Source organism: Rattus norvegicus, chromosome 15, assembly GCF_036323735.1.
Source record: "Rattus norvegicus strain BN/NHsdMcwi chromosome 15, GRCr8, whole genome shotgun sequence".
NCBI lineage: Eukaryota > Metazoa > Chordata > Mammalia > Rodentia > Muridae > Rattus > Rattus norvegicus.
Window position 1 is genome coordinate 23434293 of NC_086033.1, and position 18459 is coordinate 23452751.

The following is an 18459-nucleotide window of genomic DNA, read 5'->3' on the forward strand; positions in this document are numbered from 1 at the left end:
TTACTTAACTCTTAAGCAGAACACATACCTTGCCATAAGTTCAGTTTGTATTTTATGAAATATTTTTAATCCCTTGTACTTTTTTTTCCTTGCTCTAGGATGTACAGAATGTGAATTTCTTATTAAAGGCTGAAGTGCAGAAATTGCAGGCCCTGGCTAAGGAGCAGGTAAATAAGTCACTTTTGCTTATCTATCTCTGAAGTTTGATGTGCTTTCTTGTTTTTATTTTTTGTTTTGTTTTTTGCCTTTGTTTTTGTTTCTGACTGTGTGAGCCCCGTTTTCTGTATATAAATACCATCTATACTGGTTCCTTATGTTTTCTGTATATAAATACCGTCTATATTGGTTCCTTATGTTTTCTGTATATAAATACCGTCTATTCTGGTTACTTATGTTTGGCTGTGGGTTGTTACCAAGGGCGTATGTACAGACTTAGATGTCACTGATTCCTGTTGGAGTTAATGTATGGTACAGTGCCTGGGTCATTTCTGAGATGTAGAGACTGTTACCTGCTCAGATTTTAATGTGTAAAGGGAAAACCTTTGTTAGAGAAAATTGGCCTCTGAGAAGTTAAAACTAATGGACAATAAAACACAGAATACCATAGAGTCTGTTACAGCTTTAATCCAGATGTAGGAAATATAAGCTTTTATGAGGAAGGGAATAGCGTGGATGGCTTCCTAAGATGATAAGAGTCTCCTTTTATTCTGAGTCCAGGCTGCTGCAGCCCACGAGGTGGAGAAGATGCAGAAGAGGTGAGTGATGTATTCTCTGCAGACAGACACGCGTGCGTGTGTGTTCATGTGCCGTGAGACTCCACCTGAGGCTTGTGCATACAGCCCTGAGGATTGAATGTGAAGTAGTGTTAATGGAGCCTCCTCTTCTCCTAGTGTCCATGTGAAGGATGATAAGATAAGACTGCTTGAAGAGCAGCTGCAGCGCGAAGTTGCCAGCAGAGTGGAAGAGCTTAAGGTGTGTGAGCATGAGCTCGGCTTGCCCAGAACAACGCCCTAAGCTTAATTACAGCGAGGCTCAATGTGCTGGGTTGTTTTAATATAGTCATTTGGAAATAATATTTCCTTAGTTTATTTGGTGTCTAAGGTGAATAGTGAAGTTTTCTTAGACTTTTTGCCTAAATGTACTTTATTTAATCTTAAATTTTTGAAATTGATTTTGCCCTAGCATTCCTTGGCATTTTTTATTTTTTTGTTTTTATTTTATTTTTTTAAGATTTATTTATGTATATGAGTACTGTGTAGCTGTTCTCAGACACACCAGAAAAGGGCATCAGATCCCATTACAGATGGTTCTGAGCCACCATGAGGTTCCTGGGAATTGAACTCAGGGCCTCTGGAAGAGCAGCCAGTGCTCTTAACTGCTGAGCCATCTCTCCAGCCTCCTTGGCATTTTTCAGTATTTTACATCTGTAGATGATATTGCTGTCTTCACTGTTGCTGCAGTGCTACTCTCTGTCCAGTGAGCTCTGGATGTCTCTGGCCATGGAACTCTTCAGACTTTTATGAACACCTAAAGCAACAGTGTGGGCTTGCTTGTTCAAAAATCCATTCAAATGATTACATTATTGCCTTTTTCTTTCTTAGCAAGTAGTGACTTGGGATTCTTTCTTCCAGATTCTGAATGACCAGAATAAGGCGTTACAGCTAGAAGTTCAGAAGCTGCAGGCCGTGGTCTCTGAGCAGGTGAGGTTTCTCGTTCGCTCACTCGTGTGGAAACAGCCCAAGTGCGAGAGGGTCTGAGCGGAGCTCAGCCGATTGAGAGAGTGTGCTTAAAGTTAGGTGTGTCTTCTAACCACCCCGTCCTCTTTATGCTTCAAAGTTCTGCATCTCTGAGAAGAGGCAGGCGTTAATCTTCTCATTAACATTTTGTAGAAAACAAGGAAAAGGGAAAAAAAAACCTACCTGTTTTTGGAACCTTACCCTTACAGGCAGTATGGTTTTTGAAAAGAAGAATGGTTTGAAACTTAGGTGTGCCTCAAAGTTGGTTTCAAACTCCTCCTCCTCAGTCTCACCACGATTTTATTTAAGGATTTCTCAGATTTGAACAAAACTTGGATATATTGCTTAGTCTAGTGCTTTGCACATAGCCTACATCTAAATAATTTTCAAAGAATATATATCTATATTCTAATTGTGCGTATATATGATAATGATTACATATGCATACGCACACATGCACGCTCGCTCACCCACCCACTCACTCACGCACTCACTCACTCACCCTTGCAAGCCAGTAAAGCTATAGCAGCCTTGACTGGCACTTCTTCGTAAGCCACATCTAGTTGTGTCTTTTCCCTGGGACTACCACCGTGTTGCCTTTACATTTTTCTCACATGATTCTTTCAAGTCACGCTGTTAGAAAGCTGACTGGCCAGATGGCTCTGCAGGTAAAGTTATTTCCTACCAATCCTCCTGAGAGTGATTTCTGGGAACCACGTAATGGAAGGAGAGGACCACCTCCCACAGCTTTTTTCTGACATCCACATCCACTCGCACATACAAAATCACACATGCTCTCTCAACAAATAAGTAAACCAATGTAGGAAATTTTAGAACACGGCAGTGTATAATTTCTGCTGTTGCATGCTCCGTTAGAATATAAACTGCTTGTTTTCCTCAGTAAGTTTTAGAGACCTTTTGGAAATGACAGCACGTCCTTCAGAGATGCTTTCATTCTTGGTTTTAAAATTCACAATTCAACAAGTATATTATTGGTGTAAAGAGCTGTTGTTTGAAGTACTTGTTAACTTTAGTTTGTCAGCTTGTTTCCCCTTCCCTTCTGTGAAATGCAATACTGTGTGTAATTTTTATTACTTTGTATATGCGTAAACTAGCATGGAGAAAATGTAAATATTCTCCTTTGTTGCAATATAGACTACGAATGATAAAGCGCTCCAAAAGCTATTGGAACCCAAGTTCAAGCGACCATCTTTGAAACTTGAGTGTCTGTTGTAGCCTTTAGCAACAGTTTTGATGGCAGTATTTTTATTTATTGTTTTAAGATTTATTTACTTATTTCATGTATGTGAGTATACTGTAGCTGTCTTCAGACATACCAGAAGAGGGCATCAGATCCCATTTCAGATGGTTGTGAGCCACCGTGTGGGTGCTGGGAATTGAACTTAGGACCTCTGGAAGAGCAGTCAGTGCTCTTAACCCCTGAGCCATCTCTCCAGCCCAGTGTTATTAACTTTTACTGTTAAAAATGTTTTCTCCAGACATGTACCTTGGTGGACTAGGTTAATAAAGTGTGGTAGTTTTTCTTTGTCTATTAATCCTTAACCTGGAGAAATAGCATGCAGTTTTTATGTATTAACTACCAGAGATTTCAATACATAAACTAAAACAAATTTAAAGTTACCTCTATGTGGGTAAAACAAATGTCTAAAAGTATAAGGGTCTTCTAAAGAAGAACAATTTCAATGTTTTTAACTTTTTTGGCTCTGGATATGGATATGCCTGCATTTGAAGAGAAAATCTGAATCTATTTCATTTTATTTTTAAAAACATTAATTTATATAGGGGTGTGTGTGTGAGAGAGATGGAGAGTGTACATGAGTTTGTATCTGTGTGTGTATGTGAGAGAGGGAGGGAGGGAGGGAGGGAGAAGGTGTGTGCGGGTGTGTGCGTGTGTGCGTGCATGGGTGCGTGAGTGTGCTCCTGTGTCTCTCTGAGTGTGCATGCATGCATTTGCGTGCGTGCGTTGTTGGTATGGGTTCACCATGCAGTTTCTGTGGATTAAGATCAGGCCATCAGGTCATAAAGGCAAGCACCCTACCCATTGAACCATCTTATGACTAAAGATCTGAACCTTTAAGACCCCATTCATCTTACAGGGCTTCAAATGAAATATAAACAAGGAAATGAAAACGAAACGCATTTGGTTATATTTATCAAAATACTTAACATTTTAACAAAATGTTTGTCAATAGAAAAAAAGGAAACAACTTTGTAAACTTCTGTTTTCTTCCATACTTACGTTTTCCACTCTTGCATAATTGCTAGAAACTAGCCTAACGTTTCCCCTCTGGAGCCTGTGATGCTTTGAAATATGCTCTTCTGTTGTTTTACGTAAAATTTCACTCATACTTGTGGAAATAATTATTTTGAAAAATTCTCCTTTTTTCCTTTTTTGATACATAATCTATGTGATATTTTGTAAACGCTAGATGTTCTGTTAGTGACTTTCAGTAGTATGGCGTAGAGTTTTTATGTTCTGAATAAATTTTTGTAGACACAATTTTCTACTTAAAACAGTCAAGGAGGGCCTGGAGAGATGGCTCAGTGGTTAAGAGCACCGACTGCTCTTCCAGAGGTCCTGAGTTCAATTCCCAGCAACCACATGGTGGCTCACAACCATCTGTAATGGGATCTGATGCCCTCTTCTGGTGTGTCTGAAGACAGGTATAGTGTACTTCTATATAATAAACAAGTTTTAAACAAGAAGAAAAAAAATCAAGGAGATGGGAAAGTCCTTTTTCTGGGACTAATTTTGACCTGCTATTGGGTAATTCCTAAATGTGTTCTAATTTAGGACGAAAAATAAAATAAAAGGCACATGGATGACTTACATAGGTTTGAGTCGTGCCTGAGACCTTTTGTCATAGCAAATCAAAAAACTTTGTACTTTTCTTCTGATTGTTCCTTTAGCTACTTATATTATGTACATATTTTTGGTGTGTGGAGGTCAGAGGACAGCCTGCAGTGTGGTTTAGAGTCCGTTCTCTTCCTCCACTGTGTGGGTCCTCCAGGCTGCAACTCTGGTCATCAGCCTTGGCAACAGGCACGGCTACTTCCGGGGCCATCTTGCCAGCCTTACTCTTTGACTTTTTCTGTAGTCACCGTTTTCTTGTTAGTGATGGTGAAATCAGAGAAAAAGTTAGTGTACCTACGTTTCCTTTTCATTTCCGTCTTTCTCTAACCTCCTCTTTCCTATAGAGCAGTTTGAGTTCCTAATGACAGTTACGAGAGAACAGGTTTGTGATGTAAAAATTTTAGCTCTCTTGCTATATGCTTTTATTATGATTACCTTACTAAAACAGAAACTGGTAATGTTGCCAGGTTGTTCAGGTATAGGAAGAGTAAAGAGCAGAGTCCTCAGGTGTGAGAATGTCCTTGACACCAAGTGAAAGGAGGCCGACCGTGTGCAGGTTTGATGGTCACTGGATAATGCCTTAGGAAGACCAGCAGGACCCTGCTTATGAGCATAAACACCCCATGGCTGGACATGGCGTGCTGGCCTGATAGCTGAGCGCAGGATGCCTTTATTTTTGCTCCAGTAGACTTAGTCTATCATCAGGGTTACTCAATAAAAATTGTGGAAAATTGCTTCTCTTTGCCTGACACCTCTTCCTGATCATACTGAATTATGAAGATTTAGGTTTATCATCCTGGAAGAAGTCCTAGTATTGGATTAGGTTGGTACGGTGTAGGAAAGGGAAAACATCGGCCAGTTTTCGATTTGAAGAAGCAGAGCACTTACCTAAACGTGACCAGCAGGGAAATGGCGTTCGAGTGTGTGTCGGGTCTGCGTTAGGTATTTCCTTCTTTGCTGAGGCTCTGGAGGTGAATGAGACTTGATTCTACGTGGATAAGTAGCAAAGTGTGATGATCTGAATTCTTGAACTGTGTATATGTTTGCAGTTAGATTTTGTTTGAAGAGTGGTGGGTGACACCAGGGACAATTTATCCAACAATTTGCCAAACAGCGAGGGGCAGTTCTGGCTAAGAGCAAACTTCAGTAGCTTGGTGGTGTGCCACAGAATTGACATACATTCAGAACATCCGAGATATTTCATCAGTGCAGAGTAGGGTGTAGGGGCCGGCGAAATGTTTCCTAGGTCTAACTCGGAAGCTTGGTTTGTTGTGTAAGGCTTGTGACCCTGATCTAACACTGAGGAACATTGAAGGAATGGACAAACCTGTACTCTACATCTAAGAAAAGTCACCATGGTAACAGCCGCTGGGATTCAGGAGTCAGAGACGCAGAGGCTTGAGTGGAAAGCACAGGACAAGTAGACAGTGATGGTACCAGTGAGCTGGGCTTTGAGATGCGAAGCACATACAGATTAAAAACTGCATGAGCGTTTACGTTTATAAAAAGCAACATCTAGGGTTGGGGATTTAGCTCAGTGGTAGAGCGCTTGCCCAGCAAGCACAAGGCCCTGGGTTCGGTCCCCAGCTCCGGAAAAAAGAAAAAAAAAAAAAAAAGCAACGTCTATATGAGTTATTTGTATACTGTCAGGGTGATGAAATATGTTTTGGGAATTTCTTCGCTCCTTTTTTATGATGGGACAGTTTTCCTCATTGGGGCACTCTACCCGTGTGTGATCTGCAGACACAGAGTACGGGCATGATGATGTTTGAGATGAGTGAAGCTGAGGACTGCAAGGTGTGCATTGAAGTGAAGGACCAGCTTTGACTTGGGAAGACGGAAGATTTGACAACGGAAGCTTTAGGGTTTTTTCTGAGAAAAGATTAAAAGGAGACAGGGTAAGACAAATCAGAATATAACAGGAATAGGAAATTGGTTCATGAAGTGTGGCCAGAAGAACCCACACCTAGAGTACTGAACTGTCTGAAGGTCTTAGGATGCTGAGGACAAAGTCTTAGCTTCCAGTTACAGTTACCCTGGTGATTCTGTGTGTCAGCACAGGTCGGGGGGGGGGGGGGGGTTCTAGGGCCAAGGGTGGAGGGCATGGTCAGTTTCCATGTTGTTTTCTGTGCTTCATAAGGAGCTGTATTCGTGTCCCTGCTTCTGCAGTGCACTGGCACTTTTAATATAGTCTCTGTGTTGGTCTAGTAGCACTTTCATAATGTCGTCATGCTTGAAATCCATTGGACTATAAACAAGATTTATGCAATTGTGTTTATATTGGACTTCAGGGCTGGAGAGATGGCTCAGTGGTTAAGAGCACTGGCTGCTCTTCCAGAGGTCCTGAGTTCAATTCCCAGCAACCACATGGTGACTCACAATCACCTGTAATGGAATCTGATGCCCTCTTCTGGTGTGTCTGAGGACAGCCACAATGTACTCATATATAGTAAATAAATAAATCTTTATATCGGACTTCAGTGTAGGAGAAAATCAATTGAAAAAAGGATAAGGCCTTTTGTGACTTCATGTTTTTTTTTTTTTAAAGATTTATCTATTTATTTTATGTATATGAGTACACTGTCACTGTCTTCAGACACACCAGAAGAGGGCATCAGATCCCATTACAGATGGTTGTGAGCCACCATGTGGTTGCTGGGAATTGAACTCAGGACCTCTGGAAGAACAGTAAATGCTCTTTAACCATTGAACCATCTCTCCAGCCCGTGACTTCATGCCTTAAAGTTGTAAAATTTGTATTTTTGAAGAAACTTTCCCGTCTTCTAGGTGACTACAGAGTCTTGTAGGTGACTTAAATTCAGAGTTGCAGCACGAGTGAGTCAGTTTTGCTGGTGCCATTTTCCTCTTGTTTCTTGTATGTTGATGTTCTTTTTGCTCTCTTTTGAATAAAAAAAAAATTAAACTTAAGCAGTTCTCTCAAGTAAGGACTAAATTTTGAGACTATTTAGAATCCTAAACTCTTTCCACAGAGTTCTTTTTCTAAACTAATTTTTATCTTATGCAAACTTGGTAGAGTTAAACATTTCTTGATGTTTTTGTTTTTAGCCTAATAAAGATGTGGTGGAACAAATGAAAAAGTGGTAAGAGTTTAATTTTTTATATTTGGTGATTCATTCCCCTCAAATTTGGTAGCAGAATTGGTAGTGGTAGTAATCTGGTTCTTAAAGTACTATTGGTACTTTCTGCTAGACAAGAGCCTGGTGGGCTGTGGGTCAGCCGGGGTTACCCTATGGATTGTTTGTGGGTGTCATTTGACAGTGACTGACTTGTTCAGGCTGCAGTCAGCCCACACATTACCTGTGCAGATTTTACTTACTCTTGAGTTCACTCTAACTCCATGATTGAGATCCTGAGAAAGCTTTCTAGAATTAAGGTTTCATAATAAATGGGGGACAGAGGGATTGATCCATGTAAAATACTTAGGAATAATATTTACCTTGACCAAGTCGTTCATATGTATGCTTTAAATTTATAATTACAGCATTCAAGAAAAAGATGAGAAGTTAAGGACTGTGGAAGAGTTACTAGAAACTGGACTCATTCAGGTGGCCACCAGGGAGGAGGAGCTGAACGTAAGGCATTTTGTCCATTGTGCCTTTGTGCTTCCTCTGTCAGTCTGGAAAGGCTTCAGGGGCTTGTTTCCACAGCTGGGTGCTTGTGTCTAAGTTATATGGTTTTCGTTTGATTTAAATGATAGTTCTTTGGAAATTGGAGCTGTGAGGATGATTATAGTGTTCACTGCCGCAGTCAGGTAGAGACTGTCATAGTTGGTAGCATGCCTGTTCCTCCTGGAACCATGTTCAGATTGTAAGCAGTGATCCTCACTGCCCGCCTTTTCTGAAGTAACACTGCCTTTTGGGAAAGTAAATTAAGAGTTGTAATTGAATTTATAACTGTTGTGGCTTAACCGACAAACGACAGACTGTCTTTCAGGATGTCAGCATTTCTGTTGAAATGTCTAGTGATAATTGAGTTACAAAATGATTGACTAATTATAAAGGTTATAGGGAAAGGGGCAGGGGAGGAAGAGTGGGCTAGCTTAATTTGAACTAGCTAGTGCTTCAGGAATAAAAGTGTGTTGTGCTTCTATGTTTTTGAAAAAAGGCCATAAGAACGGAAAACTCAAGTCTGACGAAGGAAGTTCAAGAGTTAAAGGCTAAGCAGATGGATCAGGTAGCGTATGTGTTGGTATGTGTTGATCCTACCGGTTCTTCTCACAGTGGGAGGAGCTGGCATCCAAGGTGTTTCTTTTCAAGGCTGAATTTTCAATTAAACTTAATTAATGAATGATTACTGACTTGAGTAGCATTCAGTTCAAAACTATTTGTATGCTAGGTTTGGCATTCTGTGAACTACTCCAAATAAAATTTCATTCTTTTTGTTTTTCTTTATCTACTTAAACTTACTTATATGTTATGTGTATGAATGTTTTCCTGCATATATGCCTGTGTATCACGTATACATACGTTGCCCACAGAGACCAGAAGAGGACATCAAATTCCCTGGGTCTGGAATTTGAAGATGATTGTGAGTTGTGATGTGGCTTGCTGGGTACTGCACCTGGGTCCTCTGAAAGAGTATCGAGTGATTTCAGCTCCTGAGCCTTCTCTTTAGCCCAATGTTCTTTTTTTACGTTCTAAACATTTATTACTGTGTTGCTGTGTGTAGGATGAATGAGGTCCACATGTACCATGGGCTGTCCTGTAGATGACACAGGACAACTTAGGAATGACTCTGCCTTCTACTTCCATAGTTATGTAGGATTGAACTCAGTCAGGCCATCAGGCTTGCACAGCGCCATGCTGGCCATTCTTTCTTGTTTAAAAATACAGTAATGAAAGGTTTTGACTACACATACAAATTGAGTCTCAATGGCAAAAAAAAGGCTACGTGAAATGAAGCAATTCCTTAGAAGTAATTTCTCCCCTGGTTAGAATTAATAATTAAATAACTTGAACATTTGTCTAATGATTATTGCCTGGACTTACAGGTAGTCTCACCTGCTTACTTTCAAGATGCTATTCCTTTTCACCATTATGACACTAATGAAATCTAGAGGGGGCTGGAGAGATGCCTCATTGGTTAAAAGAGCACTGGCTGCTCTCCCAGAGGTCCTGAGTTTAATTCCCAGTAACCACATGGTGGCTCACAACCATCTGTAATCAGATCCAATGCCCTCTTCTGGTGTGTCTGAAGACAGTTACAGTGTACTCACATACATAAAATAAATCTCTTGTGTTGGGGATTTAGCTCAGTGGTAGAGCGCTTGCCTAGGAAGCGCAAGGCCCTGGGTTCAGTCCCCAGCTCTGGAAAAAAAGAAAAGGAAAAAAAAAAAATCTTTTTCTGGGTTTTTGATTTTTATCCTAACAAACTTGGGATTATGCATTTCTATTTCTGTCACACAGTTTTAAAAAGTAACAAATAGTACATCTTTTTTTGTGTGTTTCTAGGTTCCTTTTGTGTCTTTAATTGAAGATCTTAAGAAAGTGTAAGTGATAACATTGTTATAAATTAGGTTTTTATTTTGGCTTGTTTTCTTAGTATAATTAGATGGAGTGTACCATTTATTTGGGAGAGCTGACATACACTATACCCCATCCATCCATCCATCCGTCTGTCTGTCTCTCTAGAACTTGCACACATCACTTCTCTCTACTTCTTCCCACTTCCCCCTCCTCTCCCTCCCTTCTAATGCCGCCTTCCCAAGGTTTTCCTGAGTACTGGGACTGCGTCTTACGTCCTGACGCTCCGTCCTCCCCTTCCTGAGTGCTGAGACATCAGTGTATACCACACAGGGGTCAGTGGACTAAGGGAGATTAGCTGTGCTTCCAAAATTCAAAGATTTTTATCTTTATCTTTTTAAAAATCCATTTTCATAATTGATTCTATTTTTATGTGGCATCAGAGTGTTAATTTTGTGTTTAGTAGAAGCTATTACAGATGAGTTCATGTTGCACAGAGATCAGTTTCCTGCATGTGTATTCCCCTTGAAGTACCTGTCAGCTTTGACGCCATCTTGTATAGTAAGCTTAGAATTCTGTAATCCAGTTATTGAACGGAACTCAGTTCCTCCTAGTGTTGGTATTCATGGTTCAATTGTAGACTGGCTGTGTGCTTTTGACGTGCACCGCACTCCTCGTATGCACAGACTTAGTAGTTGCTCATTAAATTTGCATGGAGCAGGAGCTTTGGGTATTTCTCTGCTTTTGTCTGAAGTTGAGTCACTGTCTCACTTTACATCCATGATGTGTGCTATCTTTATGCTCAGTTCGTGGATCTCAGCGATTTCTTGTCAGGTTAACACTTGATTTCTTTATTTAAGGATCCATGAGAAAGATGGACAGATCAAGTCTGTGGAAGAGCTCCTAGAAGTCGAACTTCTCAAAGTTGCTAATAAGGAGAAGACTGTTCAGGTATTAGGGGAGGGAACACTCTCTGGCCTTTCTGTTCATCAGCTTGAGTTAAACCATTTGATTTCATGTGTTTGTATGTTGTATTCTTTGTCGACTCAGTGTGTTTTCCATTGTCCAATCTTGTCTGTTTTATCATTGTCAAGGCTTTGAAACAGGAAATAGAGATTCTAAAAGAAGAAATAGGAAATGCCCAGCTTGAAAAAGCTCACCAGGTAAAAATCCCAGAGCCACAGCATGACAGATGTGTTTGTGTATATGTTATTTGTGAGCGCCTTAAAAATCTTGTTTCCCTTGTTATTTAGAAAATAATTCTTTAGTAGTTTGCTACAAGTATATTTGTTTATATTTGTTTTTAAACCTTTCACTAAGCCCCTATCTAGAAAAAGTTTTCTTTATTAATGTTTATTTTAGTCAGTTTAAAAAATGCAGAACACAGAACACAAGCTGCATGGATCAGAATGTGTTGTTACAGAGTGTATTCATCCTGTGACTGCAGAAAAAATAAGTTTCCTTGGAGATCTTAGAAGTAGACAGATTTATTCGGTAGATGGGTTTTATGAGATTTAGTCTGACAAGTCTTCATTTAAATGGGAGAGACGATTTGTTCATCCATTGGATTAAGATTGCAGCCCTCATCAAAGCCCTGACTGGGTTGGAGCTAGTGTGCTCAGTGACTGATACCTCAGAAGAGGCTCCTCAAAGAGCTGACCTGTGAAACAAGGCTGAGAGGGAGCGGGACAAATGCTAGATCGCCTCTGACTTACTGAGCGCTGAGGCGAGGGCTCAACAGGGCGAGTGCCCACTGTCCCAGCATGGGGTTCAGATGCCCAGTTCCTGTGTGAAGGGCAGAGCTGGCAGCAGGCAGCTGGAACCTGAGCAGGGAGGGAGGAGACACAGGATGGGCTTAGGGCCTCACTGGCCAGCTAGGTTAGCCAGGTCAGAGGGCTTCAGGTTCAGTGAGGTCTTGTCTCCTAACACACATAAGGTGAGGAACAATGGAAGAGTCTAGATCCACAATATTAACCTCTGGCCTCTGCACATTTGTATGCACATGTGCACCCACACGTTTAAGACATACAACATCATAAGTAGATACATACATAAACAGGAAATTAAGGAAGACATTAGACCACTGTAGTGCAGGTGTTACTGAATGAAGCCTCCCGTTCTCACCTGTAGAAATACCACCTTATGCAGACCATCTTCCCAACCTTGACCCTTCCTTGTTATTTTTACTGTCACTAGAAAGAGAGGAGGTGAAATGGCAAACACATCTCACTTTGGCACGAACAGTTCAGCTTGGGCTTTCATGTTTTGGAAAACGTGCACACTCTAAAACTCGATACGGTTAAGGGAGGCTAGTGAACTGCTTCCTCTGTACTTTGTCTTTCAGTTGTCCGTAACTTCTCAAGTCCAGGAGCTGCAGAACCTGTGAGTGACATTTGCTTCATTTTCCTAGAAATATCTCTTCCCTACAAGTTAAATTGAATGAAAATTATGGCTTTTTTACATTTAATTTCAGTGTTCTGGAAAATACCAAGTTGTTTCAAAAGATTTTAGGTTTTTAAAAAGTCCTTTTGGTTCTCATTATATTTTGACAACTGCTAGGGTACTTTTGTTTGTTTCATGGGAAGGAGAGGGCATGAGAACTACCATTGTTTGATTTATTTCTCAGTCTGCTGTAGTTGAACATGCTGCTTCTTGCTTATTAATGACGTGTGAAACCTGCTGTGCGTTTGACACCTAAGCCGTTTCCCTGAGCTGTGAGTTACTGATGCTGCCTAGAAGGGACGGCATAGGGTAGAGCTACAGGAATTTAGTCAGTGTCTGTTCAGTGATAGGTGACTTTAATCGCTGTTTCAAATCTTGTTTGTCTTTCTATTAAGATGACGCGTAGAGAGGTTGGGGATTTAGCTCAGTGGTAGAGCACTTGCCTAGCAAGCGCAAGGCCCTGGGTTCGGGTTCCCAGCTCTGGGAAAAAAAAAAAAAAAAGATGACGCGTAGAAGTACTTATTTCTGGAGTAGTCCAGTGGACTTAGGCTGTAAGAGAACTCTTGAGATATTTCAGGTCTTCAGCACTTTGCTCTTTATAATCATGTGAAATGTTTCTGTCTTGTCAGACTAAGAGGCAAGGAGGAACAGGTGGACAGTATGAAGGCTGCTTTAGAAGACCTGACAGGGAGAGAGAAGTGCACACAGGTGAGACACTCAAAACTCGGGGAAAGCAGCTCTGATCTCCAAGTACCAGTCCACATCTGTTCTTTTTAGGATACTGAGGAAGAAAACGAATCTTTGAAGGCTTGTGTTGGTTCAGGAGGTAGTGCAGCATAATTGGCCAGTGTAAACAGATGGCAGTGTGCTTTTTAAGCAGTCGCCATTCTGTGTGGTGCTCTAGAAAGTAAGAAGGTCTGTGTCTCTTGTGCCATGGTTTAGTTATCGGTGTTCAAGTAAACTTTATCACTGTCTAACCGTGTCTAATGGCTGGTTGTCCGGCTAGTAGTACACACACTTCCTTTTCCCTCCTCTGTCAGGTGCACTCCAGGCTTATGTTTAACTGTTTATCTGTGCTTCTTCAAAAGACACTTTAATAGTTAGGTTCGATGAGGAAAACTCTTTCATTTTGGGATGCTGAAGTAAAAGGATCCCTGTGGGCCTGAGGCCTGTCTAAGCTACATCATGAGCTCCTGTTTCAAAAAACCAGGCAAAGACAAAAAGGGAAAGAATTTCATTTTTTTTAATAAGCAACCTAGTCTTAAATTTCCCGCCCAACTATATTTTTATTTTCTGGTTGGGTGGCTCTCCCTGTTTATAATACCTGATGTGTTTTAATGCTAACATTAAAAACGTGAATCTGTTTGTTAGGTGTGTTCGACACCACGATTTGAAGAACTCGAAAATGTGTAAGTATATTTTTACTAGCATTTTGATGAAGCGTGTCAGAATGTGCTGACCATTCACTTATATGGGTCTCTAAAAGGCCGTTGACTTCATGGCTAAGTATTAGTTATAGTGGAGAGACAAACAAGAGAAATTTCTGTTTGTTGTGTGATAAAGCAGAGACCCCTTCACTTTCGATGCTTTAGAACATGTAAAGACTTGCCTATTTCCTCCAGTAGTTTTTCTGCAAATACAGACTTTTTTTTTCAAATTATTCAATTACTATAAAGAGGAAATCAGTTGACTTCCATATAATCAGGGATAATCACAGCCATAACAAGTCATGGACATAGTATAATTATACTTGCTTAACGAAAACATGGATCTCATCAGGTTAGTTCTGTGCTGAGTGATAAGAACATCACCAGTTAGCACCACAGAGGCCTGTTTTCTCAGGCACTCACTACAGCAGTATGCTTTTAATTCTGCAAAAGCCTTTTTTAAAAACAGAGTCTCATTTTGTTGCCCAGGCTGGCTTAGAACTTACTAGGTTCCTCTCAGGCTGGCCTCACACTAACCCTGAACCTATACCTCCTCCTCCCAACCACTGGGAGTACAGGTATAAGCCACCATGGTCAGTGTCTGAGTTCCTGTTGCTGAGAGAAGACACCATGACCAAGGGCAGCTCTTATGAGGGGCTGGCTGACAGGTCAGAGGGTCAGTCCATTGACCTTATGGCAGGAGCCTGGCAGCGTCCAGGCAGACACGGTGCCGGAGAAGAGAATGAGAATTCTGCATGGTGATCTGAAGCCTCTAGGAGAGGTCTGTCTGTTTCTCAGGCAGCTAGTAGGAGGGACTCAGAGCTCGTCCCCACAGTGACACTCCAACAAGGCCACACCTCCTGACAGTGCCACTTCTTCAGCCAAGCACATGCAAACCACAGTCAGCAAACACTGACTTTTTTTCTTAAACTACACAAAGTAAAGATGGGAAACCCAAGTTTCTGAGACACATTTTTTGCCTGTGTATGTATGAGTGTTTGAGGCACTGTGTGTGTGTGTGTGTGTGTGTGTGTGTGTGTGTGTGTGTGTGTGTGTGTGTGTGTGTGTAGGCTGCAGGACAGTTTGTGGGCGTCGGTTTGCTCCGCCTTGCTGGCCTACAGATTGAATTAAGGTTGTCAGGCCTGGTGGCGAGTGCTGCTGCTCACCTGATGAGTTACATTGCTGGCTCAAGGAAAGGTTTTCTTTTTTAACATTATTTTTATTGGATTTTTAAAATTTACATTTCAAATGTTTTCCCCTTTCCAGGTTTCCCGTCCGTAAACCCCCAACCCACCCCTGGGAAAGTTTTTCTTGACAGCATGTTTGTTACTGATTGATAATTTGTTTGGAGAACTGCCCCTTAGGGGCTGGAGAGAGGTGGCTCTGCAGTCAGAGTGCTGCCTGTCTTGTCGTTTTCTTTTTAACAACAGGGTCTCACTGTCTAGCCTTGGCTGGCCTAGGATTAAAGGCATGCCCCACCACTGCCCTGTGAGAAAGTCTGTCTTTTAAAACCAATTATAATTTGATAGAATACAAGAAGAAATAGCTGATAGGCATTGTTTGTGATGTCTCTTTATTAGGAATAATATCAGAGTATGGTTTTTTTTCTTTTTCATGTACTTTAGTAAAGTAAGGTCTTTGTAAAAATTCTAGATTGAAAGAAAAGGACAATGAAATTAAGAGAATAGAAGCTATATTAAAGGATACAAAGAGTGACCTTTCTAAGAAAGCAGAGCTGTTAAAGGTAAGTGACTACTAAAAATTAATTATTGCAGGAATTATTTTCTTTGGTTGTTTTAGAAATGTTTTAACTCCTGGAAACCGTGTACCATGACCCTTTTTTTGTAGGCTGTGCACTTGTTATCAAAGGTGTGTGCTAGGTAGACTGGTTCTGTCTTTTGAGAAAGCACTCAGAAAGTTCTAGTGTTATAAATGTGCTGTCCTCTACTTTCTAAGGTTTGTTTTGTGCTGATCAAATCCTAGGAATCCAAGGCCTCGTGTACTCAGTGTTCTACCCTTTATCTACAGTAGTAGCTTATGGTTTTGAGGTTTTTTGAGACCTTGTCTAGTTATGCTAGCTCAGCCTGACCTTGAACCCAGCCTAACCTCAGACTTGCAGTTCTACTGCTTCTGAGCTTGAATGTTGGAATTAAAGGCGTGAGGCACCATGCCCAGCTACCTTTAGTGGGTCTTGCTGTATTAAGCAATTCCAGCTGTAAAGTTGCCTAGTATATTTAGGTCTATTCTTCAGTTCTGAAATATACTCTCAGTGGCTGTCTTTACATACGTATTTTGAATACTATTTGTCTTACACTTTCCTAGAAGTTAAATATTTTGTTAATGGTTTATACGAGTTTGCTTTGTTTTCTGAGCTATTAACAGGTCAAAGAGAAACTCAGATCTTACATGTCATGTAGTTACTACTCAAAGCACTCACAGGACGTTGACCTGAAGGGCAGCAGATTGTAGCCACATGCAGCACCTTCAAGCAGCCTGGCTCCCGCCTCACGGCGGACAAACTCTAGGGTGGCAGTGGCTGTGTCATAGTCCCTTACTCCCTTGAGTACATTTACCGTTAGCTTTGCTGGGCCATGCTGACCTGCTCCTTGAGAATGTTCTTCCTTACCTACATTCTTGCCCACAGGCCTGTTTCCCCTTCTCACCCAACACTGGCTAAGGTGCTCACGTGATGTCATCTCGGAAAAGGCTTGTTTTCTGTTGCTTTAGGCTGAGGGAAGAGGAGGGTTCTTAGTATGTTTAAGTCATTTGTACGTTAATTGCTCTTCTAATTTTTTTCTACAGTTTTTCTTCTGGGATGACTTTTTAAAACCTAATTTATAAGACTGTTTTATGTAATTATGTGAATTTGACTTCCTCTGCATTCCATCTGCTTTTCTACTCAGACATAAGCAGGAGTAAAGGATACTTATTTTGTGATCATAATAATTTTTTCTTTTTAAGTACAATTCTTACATAGTTTTAGTTCATATGTAATTCACCTCAGAGTTGTGAGAGTAGCCTTCTAACCTCAGGTTCCTAATTGTCCGTCAGTGCCACACTGCCCTGCCCCTGAGGGTGTTCAGTCACTAGTGGGAGCAGATGTCTCAGTGTGGCTGCACCTCTCTGGAGCCTGTTACGTTACTAGGTGAGAGGAGGGCTGCACAGATGCTGCGGCGTGAAGCCCTTTCCTGCCAGATGCACGCCACTCTGCATAGACACACGTGTCGTCAGTTCATTCTCCCAACACATACCTGTCAAGACCAGACCTGAATACAACTACTCTCATATATGGCTTAATGTGGCTTAATCCAGCCTTTAAAATTGTTACTACTGTGGAATATTTCTAGACTGAATGACATTTAAAAATGCATAAAAATGCAAAAAAATGCATATCTCAGTCTCAGTATTCATGTTTAATTTTTGTTTAAATAGGAAGTACAAGATGAAAATAAATTATTCAAGTCCCAAGTGGAGCAGCTCAATCATCAGAACCACCAACAGGTAGGTGTTCTTCCGTGTGTCTGCCTTTTACCGTCTACATCTGCTCGTCATGCGTACGTGTTCCCGGAAAGAAAACAGTGGTTCTTTTGTTAAACGAATTTCTTATAAAACAATTTATTATGGAATGTGTAAGATAGAATAATGTGTAATTTATAAAATAGTGCAAGTAGTGTTCCAGCTTGCTTATATACATGTGTGTACTTTGACCAGTGTTGTGGTTCTACTCTCTGTGCACATGGACAAGAGTGTGCTCTGGACTAATAATCACGTGTGTATGTGTGCTCTGACTAATGTTTCAGCTCTATTCTATACATTGTGTGTGTGCATATGTGTTCTGATCAGTGTTCTGGTTCTATTATATACACATTTGTGTGGTTTGTTTTCCGATTAAGGTTCCAGCTCCATTATATGTGTGTGTGTGTGTGTGTGTGTGTGTGTGTGTGTGTGTGTGTGTGTGTGTGTGCCTGTGTGCTCTGATCAATTACAGCTCTGCTTCACACACACACACACACACACACACACACACACACACACACACACAGAGTGTGTGTACTCTGATCAGTGTTTCAGCTTCATTATGAACACATGTGCCCTGATCAATGTTTCAGCTCTGTTACAATGTACATGTGGTTGCATGTATACGCCGATAGATGTTCCAGCTTCATTATAACATACACATGTGTGCATCTGTACTCTATCAGTGTTCCAGCTCTGTTGTAACATACATACATTTGCATGGGTACTTTGATTAGTTTTACAGCTCTGTTATACACACACGTGCTAGTGTGCTTGCATATGCTCTCCCTGTCTTACATAATGCTTTTCTTAGGAAGTCAGCCAATGTCTTGTAGAGGTCTATTTAAATCTAGGTCAACAGCCTTTCTTCTATCCTTACACATCAATAATTGGAAAGAAACTTGTATATAGGAAATATAAGGTACTATAAGTAATGTGCTAGCATTAATATCATGTTTAAGAAGACATGTGTATATGAT

The 18459-nt window shown here is 40.8% G+C and overlaps 1 protein-coding gene across 50 annotated transcripts in view; it reads left to right on the forward strand.

Moving 5' to 3' along the window:
* Positions 1-18459, forward strand: part of Ktn1 (kinectin 1) — a 92492-nt gene that overhangs the window by 41723 nt on the left and 32310 nt on the right. For 18 of the 50 annotated variants that reach the window (XM_063274787.1, XM_063274788.1, XM_039093802.2 and 15 more), the window contains exons 15-28: positions 99-167; positions 718-755; positions 891-972; positions 1632-1700; positions 7678-7712; positions 8114-8204; positions 8737-8805; positions 10083-10120; positions 10955-11045; positions 12439-12476; positions 13166-13244; positions 13908-13945; positions 15617-15707; positions 17396-17464. In XM_063274787.1, coding sequence (XP_063130857.1) covers positions 99-167; positions 718-755; positions 891-972; positions 1632-1700; positions 7678-7712; positions 8114-8204; positions 8737-8805; positions 10083-10120; positions 10955-11045; positions 12439-12476; positions 13166-13244; positions 13908-13945; positions 15617-15707; positions 17396-17464 — 897 coding nt within the window. Of the gene's footprint in view, positions 1-98; positions 168-717; positions 756-890; positions 973-1631; positions 1701-7677; positions 7713-8113; positions 8205-8736; positions 8821-10082; positions 10121-10954; positions 11046-11188; positions 11258-12438; positions 12477-13165; positions 13245-13907; positions 13950-15616; positions 15708-17395; positions 17465-18459 lie in introns of those variants that run through there. The other 32 variants (XM_063274792.1, XM_063274785.1, XM_063274786.1 and 29 more) reach the window with 4 other exon arrangements.